The sequence below is a fragment of the Pleurodeles waltl genome, chromosome 7 (assembly GCF_031143425.1).
Source record: "Pleurodeles waltl isolate 20211129_DDA chromosome 7, aPleWal1.hap1.20221129, whole genome shotgun sequence".
Classification (NCBI taxonomy): Eukaryota; Metazoa; Chordata; class Amphibia; order Caudata; family Salamandridae; genus Pleurodeles; species Pleurodeles waltl.
The window spans coordinates 1,061,695,384-1,061,713,050 of NC_090446.1; the positions used below are offsets into that span (position 1 = coordinate 1,061,695,384).

The following is a 17,667-nucleotide window of genomic DNA, read 5'->3' on the forward strand; positions in this document are numbered from 1 at the left end:
GCCAGACTCTAATCCACCTAGTCTACCCCACTCCACTACAGTCCAATCTACCCCTCTCCACTCTGGTCCAATCTACCCCACTCTACCAAAATCTACCCCATCCCACTCCAATCTGTCCCACTCCACTCCACCCCAACCCAATCTACCCTACTGCAGTCTACCCCTCCCCAATGTACCCCAACTCCAATCTAACTCGGTCTACTCTACTCCACTCCAGTCTACCCCCACTCTATCCGGCTTCACCCCACCGCAATCTACCACAACCCACTCTACCCCAGTCCAGTCCATCTCACTCCACTGCAGTGTACCCCATTCCACTCCAATCTACCCTACTCCACCCAGTTTGACACCCCACTCCTCCCTAATCTACCACTCCTCAATCTATCCCTCCCCAATCTACCCCACTCCAACCTACCCGTAATCTACCCTGCCTCAATCTATCTCTCCCCAATCTACTCCTCTCCATTCTATCCCTATCTACTTCACTCCAGTCTACTCCACTCAACCCGCTACCCCACTCCACCCCACTCTACCCTCCCCACTTCGGTCTCCCCCACCCCACTTTACTTCACCCCATTTCAGTCTACCTCACTTCTGTCTAATCTACACTACTGTAATCTACCCAAATGTCCCTGCTCCACTATACCCTAATCTACCCCATTCCTGTTTACCCACTCCAGTCCACCCAATCTACCCCACTTTACTTTACCCCAATCTACCACTCTCCATTCTACTCTACCCAATCTACCTCACTCCACTTCACTCCATACTATCACTGGGCATTCAGATTTACCCCACTTCAGTCTAACCCACTCCACCCCAATTCACCCCACTGCACCCCAAACTACCCTACACCAATCTACCCCATCCAATCCGTCCCACACCACTTTATCCAACTCCACTCCAATCTACCCCACTCCAAACAACCTCACCCCAATATACCCCACCCCACATTATGCCAGTCTGCAAATCTATCCCACTCCAATTTACCCTACTTCACTTTACTCCACTCCACCTTAATCTACCTCTCTCCATTCTAACCTGCTCCTCACTACTCCAGTCTGTGGCACTTTGCTCCAGTCTACCCCAATCTACTGCACTTGACTCTTCCCCAATCTACCCCACCCCCCTCCAATATTCCCCACTTTAATATACCCCAATCCACTACTCCACTCCGATCCACCCCACTCCAATCTATCCCAATATACTCCACTCAATTTATAACTGTACCCCCTTCCACCCCACTCCATTTTACCCCATCCCATCCCACACCACTCCAGTCTACCCCAGTCCAGTCCACCCCAATTTACTCCACTCCAAACTACCTCAATCTACACCACTCCACACTTGTCTACCCTACAGTAATCCACACACTCTACCCCACTCGAGTCTACTCCACTCCAAAACTGCCCCAATCCACCCTACTTCAGACCATCCTACCCTACTATAATCCACACAATCTACCCCATTCCACTCCAGTCTACACATCTCCACTCCAGTCTACCCAATATATCCCACTCCACTCTACCCTACCCCAATATACCTTGATCCACCTACTCCACTGCATTCTACCCCAGTCTACTCCACTCTATCCCAGTCCACTGCGTATACCCCACTCCACCCCAATCTACCCCAGTTCTATTAACCCCACTCCAATCTACCACCCTAATCACCCAACACCCCCATTCCAATTGATCTCATTCCACACCAGTACACCCCATTTTTTTCCCCACCTAGTCCACTACACTTTTTTTTAATTTTTTTTAATTTTTTTTACCCTACTCCACTCTACGCCAGTCTACCCCACCCTGCTAACTTTTTTTGCCATGTTGAACCCCAGCCACACTGCTGAACAATATGGCTAAGACACATTTCCGATAGAGCCAATAGCTCTTGCATAAGCTTTTGAATATCAATTCCAAACTCTTAAAGGGATTCTAATAACCAGGCAGGACTAATTCTTTGGGACTGATTGGTTCAGAATAATCAGAATATTTTAACTGGGAGACGCTGTGGAGATCTTGCAAAAATGACACTGCATATGAGGGAGAGTATCCACAAGAGGCAGAAGAACGCCTTGTAATCTCTGAATATTGAAAAGGTGTTTGGTCAAGTCAATTGTCAATTCTTGGACTGAATCCTGGAGACTTTTTTGGTGTTGGTTCTAAATTTCACAAATGGGTTTTAGCTGGATGCAAACACACCCGCAGCAAGCACTTAAGTCAATTTGGGAGCTCATCTCTGCTGCTAATCGTGCTGAGGGGAACTAGATAGAATGTCCCCTTTCACCATTACTGTAACTTAATGCACCAAGAATGAAAGAGATAGCATTAACATTTGCTGTGAAACAGGGAGATAGATATATATGCCTAGTCTGTGGCTGAATTGCAAAATGTATAACCAGAAGATGAATCTTGGCTTCATCGCTTGACTAAATTGTGTGATCCTGGGAAACTATTTTATTTCACCTAGTGTCGCAATGGATGCTACAGTCCACTAGTCACATTTAACTTACCGGCCCTGGGTGCCCTTTGTACCATATACTAGGGACTTATAAGTAAGTTCATTATGCCAATTTGGGGTATGCCAATTTGACCATGTTCAAAGGGTGAGCGCAGGCACTTTATCACTTGTTAGCACAGAGTTCGACAGCCAGCACAAATTCAGGGTCCAGCAAAAGGTCAAAAATCCAGGGTGACCCTACAGAAGGGAAAATGTTCTACCTTATTGTATATTAATAAGATCTTCTCAATATACAACAGCCAAAACTATTGACTTTGTCACTGATTTTTACTACTGTCTTTACAGTTATTCTGAGATACTAAACAGTAAATTCTTGATATCTATCTTTTATTTTCATTATTTGTTTCAGGGTGAGCTAGAATATTCAGAAGAGATCCTTAATTGTGAATTGGCCCGTATAATCTACAGAGATGCTATTCAGAAAATTAAAGGTACAGTATCTTTCCCTGGAGTCTTACCTTTAAAAAAAAAAAAATGTTTTTGCATTTTGATATGGTGCGTATACATAAATTATCTCTTGACCTCTTTCAGTTTATATATTTGTTTGTGATTATACTGAACATGTTCTCCAAAAACCCTTTTCTCCATTATGGTATCTTCAATAATCTTCATGTACAAATGAATATTTGCAAACATGTGAATTTAATGAATATATCCATGATGGAGAATTGATAACGTTTTACTTGTTTATGCTTAGTTCGGTAAAACACAAATAAAAAAGGACATTGCAGTGACAAACTAGCAGTGTCATAGAGGAAAGGACAGCTTAAGTGCTTTTCACCTCTGCTGTAATGAACCTGCATCACATCTGTCCCCTCATCTCAAGCATGAACTTAAGTAAATATGTTTAGCCAGAATAGTTTTGTTTCAGAACATTTGATAAAATCTAAATATTTTAATTCAGTTTAGCGGGTGTTGTCAGTTGGTGTTATGGTTGGACTGGGCGTCACTGCTTAAGCTGCCAAGAGGTACATTTTTCATTAGAAACCAGATTATTTTTGAAAGCACATAGTGAAGCTGTTATTGAAATATGTATTCCACTACAGTTTATGTCGCGAATAATTACAAAAAGAAAGACATGGGTATATACGCGATTCAGTGTGCGGGAGTTGACTAGTTTTTCCGTGACCTTTGCTGGGAAAGGGAGGAGGGAGATGGGGCGGTAGTTGGAGAGGTCGTCTGGGTTGGCTTTGTTTTTTTTTTAGGAGCGCAGTAACTTCCGTGTGTTTCCAGAGGTCAGGGAAGGTGGAGGTTGCGAATGAGCTGTTGATTATGGCTCAGAGTTTAGGGGCCCTGGGGTGCTGTAACAAAAGGCATGAGCCTTTGAGGCTCACCGCCAGGTGTTACAGTACCTGCTGGGGGAGGTGAGAAGCACCTCCACCCAGTGCAGGCTTTGTTTCTGACCTCCGAGAGCGCAAAGGCTCTCACCCCAGGGGTGCCGAAACTCTTCTCAGTGGCAAGCTGGCACAGACCAGTCAGTCCTGCACTGAAGGATTGGGTAAAATACAGGAGGCATCTTTTATGATGCCCTCTGTGTGCATTTTGTAATAAATCCAACACTGGCATCAGAGTGGGTTTATTATTCTGATACCAAACCTCCCAGTATTCAGTGTAGCCATTATGGAGCTGTGGAGTTCGTTTTGACAAACTCCCAGACCATATACTTAATATGGCCACACTGTACTTACAATGTCTAAGAATAGACTTAGACACTGTAGTGGCATATTGCTCATGCATCTATGCCCTCATTTGTGGTATAGTGCACCCTGCCTTAGGGCTGTAAGGACTGCTAGAGGGGCGACTTACCTAGGCAGCATTTTGTGTGCATGGCATCCTGAGGAAGGATGCCATGTCGACTTTGCATTTTTCTCCCCACCAACACACACAATCTACAATGGCAGTGTGCATGTGTTAGGTGAGGGGTCCCTTAGGGTGGCACAACAGTTGCTGAAGCGCTTACGGACCTTCCCTGGTCACAGGTCCCTTGGTACCACTGGTACCTTTTACAAGGGACTTATCTGTGTGCCAGGGATTTGCCAATTGCGGAACAATGGTACATTTTTAAGTGAAAGAACACTGGTGCTAGGGCCTAGTTAGCAGGGTCCCAGCACACTTCTCAGTCAAGTCAGTATCAATATCAGGCAAAAAGTGGGGGGTAACTGCAACAGGGAGCCATTTTCCTACACCCGTTGTTACTTGTTGATGTTTATGTTCCTCCTAAAGCAGCCTATGTTTCCTTGTTACAGAAGGATTTTGCCTATATAGAGAACGCATTAGATCGCGAGTTCCCCCCCATTTATAGTATTAGTGGGAGATCTAAACTGCAAGATATCCAACCATGCCCTATGTCAAGAGCGAGAAGCTGAGAGAAAGGCCGCACTGTGAATTCCAGCCTGCTTCTTACCCCGCTCAATAAGAACAAATAAAAAAGGGAAAAACCTCCTTAGCCTTCTTTAAAAAAATGATTGCATTATAGCTAATGGAAGGTCTCCCTCTGATTCTCCTGCTTCCTTTACACTAATTTCTTCTAGGGAAAGGGCAGTTTTAGGCTTTTTGGTGCTTGGTTATTCCACGTTTTGCCCACCGGATGATTTTAAGATCATAAACACCCCTCTCATTGACCATAACCTGCTTCTTTTTACATTAGAACTGATCTTGCCACTGACAGGGTCCTGGGAGCTGAGTGAGTTAATTCCGATCTTTGATACAAAGACAGGGAGGTCACATTGGGATCTCAAAAGGGTTGTAGTTGTATCGGAGATGTTGGTAACTGTGGTTGCTGACCTAGTTAATTGGGAGGGGAATGAATTGCAAATTTCTTCTAAATTCATGCATCAGCTGTTAAACAACTCTTCTTCAGGAGCTTCAAAAAACTACCGGAGAATGATCCCTGTCCCATTACTTGACTTAAACAGAGAAATAAATAACCTGTTCAGGACCCAGTATTTAGTCTATTCAGTTGAAAGGAATTCCAGGGTGGCTTTGTTAAAAAGGAGAAAGAGGCGTTTGAAGGACCGCCTCCCAAGAGAATCTGGGGATAGGCTTTGGATCCACCTTAGGAAAGCAGCAGCAAAGGGTCAGGCCAGGCATTTTTGGGCACTGGTGGGTGAAGGCTGTGGGTCTAGAGTTAGATTGTCCCCTGTTGCCATAGCAGAAGCCCGCTGGTCTGAATTTATTGCCTCCCTAAATGCTTCAAATGGGGTAGAACAGTTTCGGTTTCCCAAAAGTAATGGGACACACTTTCACCTCTCCCTCAGTAAAGGAGATAGAACTGGCCATTCGTTCCATGCAAGAACTGGCCATTCGTTCTATGCATCTTTCTGCCGCAATGTTTCCTGATGAACTTCCCATTTCTGTAATAAAACAAGATATCTGCTCTTGGAGTAAGATCTTATATGTGGTCTTCAGAAAGTGCTTTCTCTTCAGAAGCATTCCCTCTCCTGTGTTGGTAGTATTATAGTACCTTCATACAAAAAGGGCGATCTTAATTGTCTTGCCAACTACCAGCAGATTGCCCTTTTGGAAGCAGTTGGAAAAATCTTTACTAAATGTCTGCTTTCCAGACTTACCACCTGGACAGAGAAGAATAACAGTATTCCCCTGGAGAAATCGGGTTTAGGCGCAATCATAGTACCCTGGATAATATTGCAGCGCTACAAGTTATTACTGAAAAATATGTGAAACTAAGAGGTGGAGTGGTTTATGCCGCTTTCATTGACTTTTTAACTGCATTTAATAAGTGGACAGAGTTAATGGAGAAAGTTGGCCAGTCTGGGGATGCCTTCGTTTCTCATAGTTAGTAATAGCACTTCATTGCACTACTTAGTGTAAAATTCTCCTGGGGGGTGATAAAGGCTTATCCCAAAAGATATCCACTCTGAATGGACTAAAGCACGGATGTCTATTGGTGCCCTTGCTTTTTCCCTATATATATCTCAGATTTTCCCTTTTTCCTATCTCAGAGCAAGGGCTTTCCCCTGCAAATAGGTGGGCATTCTGTTTGTTATATGCTGATGATATTATAATCTTCGACTTAATGCCTAAAGGTCTACAGAGTCGTCTCTAGTCTCTGTCAAAATTCTGAGTCCCACTTTTTAAAGATTAATGCCTCAAAAAGAAAGTATCTCTGCTTTCATGGGAATAAAAAGATGACATTTCCTAACTTCCATTTGTCATTAGGAAAGCAAAAACTGGAAATTGTGAAATCCTATCCCTTTTTAGAGGAAATAGTTTGCGGGAATCTTAGTGATGCAGCTCATATTTCCTCTTATAAATCAAAAGCTGATTGTCAGGCAAGAGGTCTAGAGGCCCTATATAGCTAAAGGAAGAAGGCATTTTTCATACGTTTTATCAGTATATTGAGCTAAAATTCCTGCGTCCCTTCTCTATGGCTTGAAATTTCTTGATACCCCGAAATGGGGGTTCTTGAATCAGTTGGAAGGTAAAATGCTTAGAAAACATTTGTCTGTTAACACAGTAGTATCTGTGGCAGCCTTAAGACTGGAAATGGGTCTAAGAAGTTTGTATGTCCAGGGATTAGCAGAGGTCATACGTTGGCCCGCTTCGCTTATAAGGAGCGAAGAAAATACTATAAGGTTTGTGCTAAGGAAAGAAATCTTTCTGGATAATAATAATGTCAAGTACTCCCTTTGTAAGAACTTCTCCTATGCTCTTTAAAGGTTGGAATTAGACCGTAATCGGGTCTTGGCAATATCCCCCTTGCAATTGTAAATTGGATTCAAGTAGGAAACGTGGTCATTACGTTTTCGGCTGGACCTCAAGAGTTGTGGAAAAAAGAGTTATTTTATGAATTTAGCAAATTCTCTAAGAGTAAAAAAGTGCAACCCTATATTGTATGGAGTATCCCACCCAGGGTTAGGCGTCTTTGGATGACGCTTCGCCAGGGCTTGCTTCCCTTGAATGCGTTTCTGGTGAAATGGACCGGCTCGGATAAAGTGTGTCATTTTTGTCTTGCTGAAACTCAAGACTTAAACCTTGTTTTATATGTCTAATTTCAGCGTAAATAGTTAAAGCCTATTTGTCTTCAGCTCTCTTTGCTGTCCGCTCCTGAGTTTCTCTGAGCCTTGTATGATCCTCCCAATGAACTATTTTGTTTCTGAATTTTTTTATTAAAAAAAATGTTTTTTATATTTATTCTAAGTATATGCATTGTAAAGTTGGTTCATTGATTTCCATGGAAAATGGGTTTGGGGTGCTGTATGAAACAATATAATTAGATGGATCTCTTATTTTGACATTCTTTATTATACCTATATTCTATAGGTAATTTGGCAAGGTATGTATGTGGTCTTCTAGACATCTAACTATGTGTTTTTATGAGTGAATGAGCAAGGTATTTGATGGTCTTTGCTCATATTTAACCCTCTGATGTATGTGTGGTTTTTGTTTTGAGGCACTTTATTATAATGCACTTAATGAATAGTTGGGTACGGTTTGTGAGTACCTTTTTTATTCATGATTATTTTTGCGTTTTTTTGGGCGATGGGTTAAGTATTAGACTGTCTATGTATATGTTTTATCCCATTCCTTTATATGTGGACCTCATTTTGAATTACTGAATATAAACAATACTTGAATTTGATTTTAGAGAATTATACATTTTGTTTGCAGTTGCAGGTTAAATGCATTTTAGTATGCTATTAGTGAATTCGTGTTTGTTACATCCGCATTTTTGACATTTATTATCTGAATGGACAGATCTGTGTATCTCTTTTTCCAGCTAATTGTCTCTATAGCATCTTACCTGCACGTTTGAAGTTTGTTCTTTTTATGTTAATATGGAATGTAATGACCTCAAATTGTTCTAGCGCTTATGAACAAAACTTGCCTTAATAGCGTTGTGTGCATGTGCAGTATTCTGTTTTTTGCACTTTATATTAGAGTATTGTATTTTGTAATTGCATATTTGTAAAACGTTATGTTGAGCACTTTATAGAACCCTATCACTGTATGAATTTTTAAATGTGTCTAACTTGATTTTGTGCGTAAATTGTTGTAGGAATAAATGTATTGCTTTTTTTTTTTTTTTTTAATGTGGACCTCAGTTGAGTTCCAAAACATAAATAAATGAATTGAATTAAGTGGACTCAGGAGGGAGGTTAATAACTTTACTTGACCGGGTGCTTGTAGGCTGTGGCATTGTAGAATAGTGTTTGAGGTGTGAAATATCTGACTGCCCAAAAGATGCTGTAGGTGTCTGTGGGGCGATAGCAAGGTTCCTGGGTAACTCAACAGGAGTTGAAAGTGTCTCAGAAAAATGTGCTTGCACAATCTGAATCTGTGACAGGTTTAGAATCCTATTTTTATTGGGATTGATAATGCTATTACTTAGCCCTGCACCGACTGTAGAATTATTAACCTTCTGTTGTGTGATTTAAGCTGATCACTTGTGCCATTAATTGCATGGTACGTTCTTCAATTTTGGCCAATCTTGAAATAATCAATTTAGAGCTCTAATCACCAACATTTACTTCCTCAGAGGGAATATGCACTAAATAATCAATCAAAGGCTCTCTCTGCACCTCCACTGTCATTAAATTTCCCTTATTCTTTGTGGCGGCCATGCATCACCTCTGCTTACTGCTGGGGCTGCTGCTTGAATAATGAGTCGCCACCCTAGAACACTCCTCCTTAACCCCCCAGTAATAGCAACGAACCCCTCTGGGTCTCTTCTAAAGCAACTCTTCCTGTACATACCATAGGTAAGGATCTCGAGGCTAGGTCTACATTAGAATCCTCCTCTCGACTAAGAGCACGGGACTCTGTCATTGGGAAATCCTCTTTAGGCAACGAGAGCCGCCTTTCAGCCAATTCAGTCTCCAATACCACAGAGACTATTTGGGACAAAAAGCCCTTGATAGTAGTACTTTTTGCAGTGCTCTGTGGTGACTTAGATATTACCGTGCCCGCTTTTCTCTTCCCCATAGTATGGGCATGTTCGTTCCGTAGCTGAGGGTAAATCCTAATACTCTATGTACAAAGGCCTCACGCTAGTTGCAGTTTAAACTTTAGCCGTTCAATACAGGTATAAGCTATAGTAAGCTTTTACCAGCACTAAACAGAAATACACAATAAGGAGGACTAGCCTACATACATCCTAATAAAAGAAATCCAGCAAGAAAAGACTTTGGAACAGAGTTAATTTATCACAAAATGTCCTCTTGTGTTACAAAAAAACAGTTAGCAGAAATCAGTCCAGCAAAGGCTTGAATGTCCAGGAGTGTTTGGTGTTCACCAGACCCATTTTATTCGTAAACACTCAACTCCTCGTAACCTCATAAACTCAATGGGAAGTCGAAAACACGCTATCTCCTACAAACTTGAAGATGAAATAGCACGGATAATTAAAGCCCACTGCCTACTTCAGGGAGATGGAGTTCCAGAAATTGCTTGCAGGTTTAAATGCTTTAACTACTATAAACTATGCAGAAGCATAGATAACCTCCCCCAAACTCAAGCAGAGCAGCTATGGACAGGTGTATGACTAGCAGACCTCTTAAAGTGTTTGAAAAAAATAAGACACTTTAGCCACTTTAGTCAAGACCGTCCGCTCCGGGGCTTCAGCCGTTGTGGCTGATTACGCTTTACAAATAAGCTGGTAGATTGTAGAAGGACTTTGATAACTTTGAACCTGCGTTTTCTTTTTAAAATCTCTTACCAGCAAAATAATAACCTGTGAGTGAGGCTAAGGGGGGGTGGCCCTGCCTGGCGCTGATGGTCGCAGATGGGCCCTCTCGTGGCCTGGTCTTGGCACGCCCCACACAGCGGTGAGCACAGTCGCGCTTTATAGCGCTTTTCCAGACAGGTGCCACTAGTTACAAGGGCCACCTCCTGGGGCAGTGTGGGTGATGAAGTCTGTCTTTACTAGCATATCAAAAGAGCAGCTCCAAAGATCCCATGCAGCGGTGGGCACAGTCGTTCGTAATAGCACTTCTTCAGACAGATGCCACTAGTTACAAGGGCCGCTTCCTGGGACCCTAGGGGCAGTGCGGGTGATGAAGTACGCCCCTACCAGCACATTAAAAAGCAGCTCCAAAGATCCCGCACAGCGGTGAGCACAGTCACGCTTTATAGTGCCTCTCCAGACAGGTTCCACTAGTTACAAGGGCTGCCCCCACTGGCCCTGGGGCAATGTGGGTGATGTAGTCCACCATTACCAGCACATCAAATAAGCAGCTCCAAAGACCTATTGTAACTGACTGCGATTTGAGTGCTTGGTTAGGTGATGTTTTTCATGGTCTCCTTCATAAATAATGTTACAAAGTATGAGCCAGCTGAAAGGCTTAGTGTTTAATAACATCACTTGTAAAATAGATGCACTGGTGAACTTTAAAAAAAATATATATTTAACATGTTTATTGTAAGCCAAAGAGAGCCTTATTTACAGGTTTTCTTTTTATTTTTGCAGCATATGCTTGAAAAACAAATAATAATAATAATCATTGCATCAATGGGCCAGGGCAGTTGGCTTTTCCAGTGCATGTTTCACCAATGTGATTGCTCCTTTCCAAGTGTCATAAGTTTTCTAAATTTAGAATAGATGCTATTGTACAATTCTGAAATTCAGAAAATGTGTGCATTAGAGTGGCTAATGTTTTTCACTTTGTTTCCATCGCCTCCACCACTGTGTGGAATCATAGAACCATCATTTTCAACACCTCTTATTTTCTCTGCAGTTTTCCAGTTTATTTTTCATTCAGATAAAATTTAATTCTTGTTCATTAGGATCCTTTCTGTCTTCTTCAGTTCTGCTATCAACAAGAATTCCCTTTGGGTTCATTCATCTGGATGAGTTGAAGGAGACCTGCTTTTTCTACACTGTCAATATTTTTGATGGATTTAGAACTCTGTGCACTGATACCCCTCTATCCAGGAGTAAAGTACCTTTGCTCGACCTTTAAATATGGTTAGATTGGCTTATTCCTGATTGACATATTTAACAGATAAGTCACGAGTATATGGTGTCCAAATTTACAAAGGGCCTGGAAGTTGAATGCTGCCTGTGGAGCACCTATTTTGCCGTCTACAAGATGGGCCTGTAAAACATGGTGGCAGGCATACCCTGTGTAGCCTAACTGCAGCACCCTAAATACCTGTTGTCAAACCTGTCAAAGTAATCTTTTGTTATTTCTAAACTCTACACCTTCTTGGCCACAAGGTACAGTGCCCGATATTTGAAAGTGGCCAAGTATGGAAGTATAATAGGCATGTTCTTCCAGTTACTATGCCCCAAAAGCTATTTTCACTGGCAGGGCTGTAGCTGAATCATGGAACAAGTCAAAGTACAAGCTATAAACTTTAATTTGTAACTTTTGACAATAAACGGCTACAAAAGACATTTAGAGGCTGTTTTTAATGTTAAGTAAAAATACAATTTAATGGTAAACCAGAGTTGTAATAAATATTTTCAAAAAGAAACTTTTTAGAAAGTTTTATCTTTTACCTGCCTGGTCCTTTTGTAGTTTAATAAGCATTAAGCTGCTGATATGCTGGCCTTGATGAGTTGTAGAAACTGCTCCCAGACAATGACCTGGTTGTGAGAGGGTATTTTTCTTCCTCTTGAAGGAAGACCAGTTAGGGTGGGCCCAGGGACTTCATTAACTTGAAAAGCGCCATGATCTTTCACAAGTAAACGTAAGGTGAAATCTTGAGAAGGCAGCCTTTTGTCCCCATTGCCAGGCTGGCACTGAACCTAGAGGGAGGGCAACATCAGTGATGACCGAGGAGAGGACTGCTCATTTCTCGCTCTGCACCTCTGGGTGGGCACTCAGGCTCTGCACAAGGGAGTGAGGGTTTCTCTGTCTTTTAATTTTAAAAAGCAAGGTGAACAGTAGTATTGTTTGTAGTAGGGCAAATAGGAACTGCTACAAATGTGGGTAGCCTTGGCGTGGGAACCTTTACTCCATTGATAGGAAATAAACCAGGAATCACCACTACTCAATAGCTGGTGACAACCATAACTCTGAGCCTCAGCACACCCTCCACAGAACACTTTGTGGACCTGTAGAAGTTCAGATGTGAATTGGACCTGAACTGTGAGGAATCCTGAAGTACTCAGTACTGAAGAGGGGCATGACGGTGGCAGAGAACGCGACTGAGAAACATATCGTCTGAAGCTTATGCTGGAGTGGACCTTGGGAGAACAGCTTCAGAGAACGCAGCGGGCCCCTGTGGTTCAGCAGCAGGGTGACAAGAGTAATCAGTTGGCAATCAGTGGGGGTGAAGTAAAACTTACCTAACTCCCACTTTTTCCTTTTTGCCGTTGCCACCAGCTGGGTTGTTCGCACTCCCCAGCCCCGATACCAAAACCCTGACAGCCTGCTACAGAGTGTTGAACAGAGGGGATGTCAAGGCGAGGCCGAGGTAGGCTGCAGTCTACTGCTAGATGGTGGAGAGGTGGCCAAAGCTAGTCTGGGCCAACTTGAATTCTCTCAGCATCTAATCGTCTGCCTGCCTAACAAGCCCTACTCTTGCAGCAGATCCGATTAACAAGCATTAATAAACATGAGTTGGAATGTATTATAAGGGTGTGTAGTAATTAGTGGGATGTGTACGAGGTTTGGTCTATGAATTGTACAAATGCTATGTAGGTGTAGATCTGGTCAGCAGTATGCGGTGCAGTGTGAGGCACATGGATATATCTTACCTTGTAGGTTTCAGTGGAACAGGGGTTATAACCCAAGCCTCTTCCTGCCTTTAACAGGTCCCAATAGGTGATGCCCTTGTCTGTGTCTGCCCTTGTCTGTGTCTGCCCTTGTCTGTGTCTGCCCTTGTCTGTGTCTGCCCTTGTCTGTGTCTGCCCTTGTCTGTGTCTGCCCTTGTCTGTGTCTGCCCTTGTCTGTGTCTGCCCTTGTCTGTGTCTGCCCTTGTCTGTGTCTGCCCTTGTCTGTGTCTGCCCTTGTCTGTGTCTGCCCTTGTCTGTGTCTGCCCTTTGCTAGGGATGCCTAGGTGTTAAGGTGCCCTAAGGAACTTATTGACGCAGAGACGGCAGGAAGTGATGTCACTTCCTGTGCACATGAATGAAAGGAAAGTGTTCTATTGCCTGGCTTTTTCATGTAACGCTGTTTTTGGTAGGACACTGGTGATATCAGTTCATGCGTACATGTAAAATATAAGCAGTCTTTCAGACTTTTTTTCAGCTCTTCAAATAGGGATGTGTGAAATTCATGAAATTAAAATCTGCCAATTAGTGTTTTTTATATTTTAGCGCTGAATGTGGACTTGAAGTTGTATTTTTCCCTAAATAAATAGTGCAAAAAATGTGTTTAGCCATTCTGAACATTTCCTCATTATTACTGGTGTAGGAAGTTGGCTCTTTATGTACTATTGCAAAGTAAGGAATAGTATGCACAGAGTCCAAGGGTTCCCCTTAGAGGTAAGATAGTGGCCAAAAAGAGATAATACTAATGCTCTATTTTGTGGTAGTGTGGTCGAGCAGTAGGCTTATCAAAGGAGTAGTGTTAAGCATTTTTTTGTACATACACACAGGCAATAAATGAGGAACACACACTCAGAGACAATTCCAGGCCAATAGGTTTTTGTATAGAAAAATATATTTTCTTAGTTTATTTTAAGAACCACAGGTTCAAATTCTACATGTAATACTTTGCATGAAAGGTATTGCAGGTAAGTACTTTAGGAACTTTGAATAATCACAATAGCATATATACTTTTCAAGTAAAACACATATAGCTATTTTAAAACTAGACACAGTGCAATTTTCACAGTTCCTAGGGGAGGTAAGTAATTGTTAGTTCTTGCAGGTAAATGAACCACCTACGGGGTTCAAGTTTGGGTCCAAGGTAGCCCACCGTTGGGGGGTTCAGAGCAACCCCAAAGTTACCACACCAGCAGCTCAGGGCCGGTCAGGTGCAGAGTTCAAAGTGGTGCCCAAAACGCATAGGCTTCAATGGAGAAGGGGGTGCCCCGGTTCTAGTCTGCCAGCAGGTAAGTACCCGCGTCTTCGGAGGGCAGACCAGGGGGGTTTTGTAGGGCACCGGGGGGGGACACAAGTTAGCACAGAAAGTACACCCTCAGCAGCACGGGGGCGGCTGGGTGCAGTGTGCAAACACACGTCGGGTTTTCAATGTAAATCAATGGGAGATCAAGGGGTCTCTTCAGCGATGCAGGCAAGGGGGGGGCTCCTCGGGGTAGCCACCACCTGGGCAAGGGAGAGGGCCTCCTGGGGGTCACTCCTGCACTGGAGTTCCGATCCTTCAGGTCCTGGGGGCTGCGGGTGCAGGGTCTTTTCCAGGCGTTGGGATCTGGGAGTCAGGCAGTCGCGGTCAGGGGGAGCCTCGGGATTCCCTCTGCAGGCGTCGCTGTGGGGGCCTCAGGGGGGGGCAACTCTGGCTACTCACAGTCTCGTAGTCGCCGGGGAGTCCTCCCTGAAGTGTTGTTTCTCCACAAGTCGAGCCGGGGGCGTCGGGTGCAGAGTTGCAAGTCTCACGCTTCCGGCCGGAAACGCAGTTGTCTTGAAGTTGCTTCTTTGGAAACAAAGTTGCAGTCTTGGGTGAACAGAGCCGCTGTCCTCGGGAGTTTCTTGGTCCTTCTAGAGCAGGGCAGTCCTCTGAGGATTCAGAGGTTGCTGGTCCTGGGGAAAGCGTAGCTGGAGCAGTGTCTTTTTGAAGTGGGGAGACAGGCCGGTAGAGCTGGGGCCAAAGCAGTTGGTGTCTCCGTCTTCTTCTGCAGGGTTTTTCAGCTTAGCAGTCCTCTTCTTCGTAGGTTGCAGGAATCTGAGTAACTAGGTTCTGGGGAGCCCTTAAATACTAAATTTAAGGGCGTGTTTAGGTCTGGGGATGGCTACTAGCCCTGAGGATAGGTACACCCTCTTTGTGCCTCCTCCCAAGGGGAGGGGGTCACATTCCTATCCCTATTGGGGGAATCCTCCATCTGCAAGATGGAGGATTTCTAAAAGTTAGAGTCACCTCCGCTCAGGACACCTTAGGGGCTGTCCTGACTGCCTGTGACTCCTCCTTGTTATTCTCATTATTTCCTCCGGCCTTGCCACCAAAAGTGGGGCCGTGGCCGGAGGGGGCGGGCAACTCCACTAGCTGGAGTGCCCTGTGGTGCTGGAACAAAGGGGGTGAGCCTTTGAGGCTCACCGCCAGGTGTTACAGCTCCTGCCCGGGGGAGGTGATAACATCTCCACCCAGTGCAGGCTTTGTTACTAGCCACAGAGTGACAAAGGCACTCTCTCCATGTGGCCAGCAACATGTCTCGAGTGTGGCAGGCTGCTAAAACCAGTCAGCCTACACGGGTAGTTGGTTAAGGTTTCAGGGGGCACCTCTAAGGTGCCCTCTGGTGTGTATTTTACAATAAAATGTACACTGGCATCAGTGTGCATTTATTGTGCTGAAAAGTTTGATACCAAACTTCCCAGTTTTCAGTGTAGCCATTATGGTGCTGTGGAGTTCGTGTTTGACAGATTCCCAGACCATATACTCTTATGGCTACCCTGCACTTACAATGTCTAAGGTTTTGCTTAGACACTGTAGGGGCACAGTGCTCATGCACTGGTGCCCTCACCTATGGTATAGTGCACCCTGCCTTACGGCTGTAAGGCCTGCTAGAGGGGTGACTTATCTATACTGCATAGGCAGTGTGAGGTTGGCATGGCACCCTGAGGGGAGTGCCATGTCGACTTACTCGTTTTGTCCTCACCAGCACACACAAGCTGGCAAGCAGTGTGTCTGTGCTGAGTGAGGGGTCCCCAGGGTGGCATAAGATAAGCTGCAGCCCTTCGAGACCTTCCCTGGCATCAGGGCCCTTGGTACCAGGGGTACCAGTTACAAGGGACTTACCTGGATGCCAGGGTGTGCCAATTGTGAAAACAAAAGTACAGGTTAGGGAAAGAACACTGGTGCTGGGGCCTGGTTAGCAGGCCTCAGCACACTTTCAATTCAAAACATAGCATCAGCAAAGGCAAAAGTCAGGGGACAACCATGCCAAGGAGGCATTTCCTTACAACTGGGGAGAAGGAAGTACAGGAGTACTTGGTTGGATGCAAGGGTACTCCTGGAAAGGTAAAAGTATACTATTGCAAAGGTGGAGTCATCGGATTTGGACGTTTTGCATTGGAAGAACAGCCCAAGATTATGGACTTCTGATTTCCCAGTCTGCCACTGTAGATAAATAGGAATGTACAAGAAGATGGATTCAAGAAATACAGTGACTAGAGCTTCTGAGCTCTCCACCCTCCTTTGAGAATCCTGCACTAAAGCTGGTACCACACTATCACTGTTTTGCATTGCAACATGCAAGCATGTTTTTAAGTATCCACAATATAAAGCATACAGAATAGGTTTACGTTCTCATACAGTGCCACTACAATATGTCTCATTAGTGGTGCTGATGTGCTTTGGTGATCTAATCTGAAAAGGAAACACTTCCAGTTTGATACTACTGGATAATATGTTATACTGTAAACTGTTGAATGAAATGCAGCACATGTCTAGATTATGCTTTTTACTCATAAACGTTTATTTGGATTTGTACTTTCTCATTCGACAACAAATGAGCCAAAGGTTTTATATGTTTTTACCTCTGTAGTAATAAACTCTGTGCTTCAGCAACATGGTTACAAACAAATGTGATGTAACAATAACAGTTGACATAATTGTGTTTTTTATTTTCAAACATAGGAGCTGAATTTCATATTTGCCTTCTTTCTATTGCGAAACTGTTTGACTTCGCTCAAGAACTGCAAAAAGAAATACTCAATGAGTAAGTTTCAGTTGCACCATGGACAGGAGGGGGGAGTTTGTAGTATTCCTCTTCTTTATTTCCTTTGGTTTCCAATTCTGTTCATGTGCATCATGTTGTATCAGTAAACATTTTGAAGACCTTTATTTGTTGACTGCAATCTTATGACGCATTGTCCGAGTTGTTTGCCCCTTTGTCTACTTTGTCAAACGGCAATCTTCTAGAGCAAAGTAGATAAAACGTTTTTGTTGCATGAATTTATTTTAGATGAACATACTAATACAGTGTATACCAGTTAGTTGACTGGACATTTTCAATAAGCAGTGCATCAACCGAAGCAAGGAACGCAGTGTGTGATTGTCATATACTTAATGAAGATATTTTCTTTGCAGGCTTTGACATACCAAAACTGCCCCGTTT

The 17,667-nt window shown here is 43.6% G+C and overlaps 1 protein-coding gene across 1 annotated transcript in view; it reads left to right on the forward strand.

Moving 5' to 3' along the window:
• Nucleotides 1-17,667, forward strand: part of UTP6 (UTP6 small subunit processome component) — a 369,699-nt gene that overhangs the window by 123,681 nt on the left and 228,351 nt on the right. The window contains exons 9-10 of the mRNA XM_069199997.1: nt 2,873-2,954; nt 17,187-17,268. Coding sequence (XP_069056098.1) covers nt 2,873-2,954; nt 17,187-17,268 — 164 coding nt within the window. The remainder of the gene's footprint in view (nt 1-2,872; nt 2,955-17,186; nt 17,269-17,667) is intronic.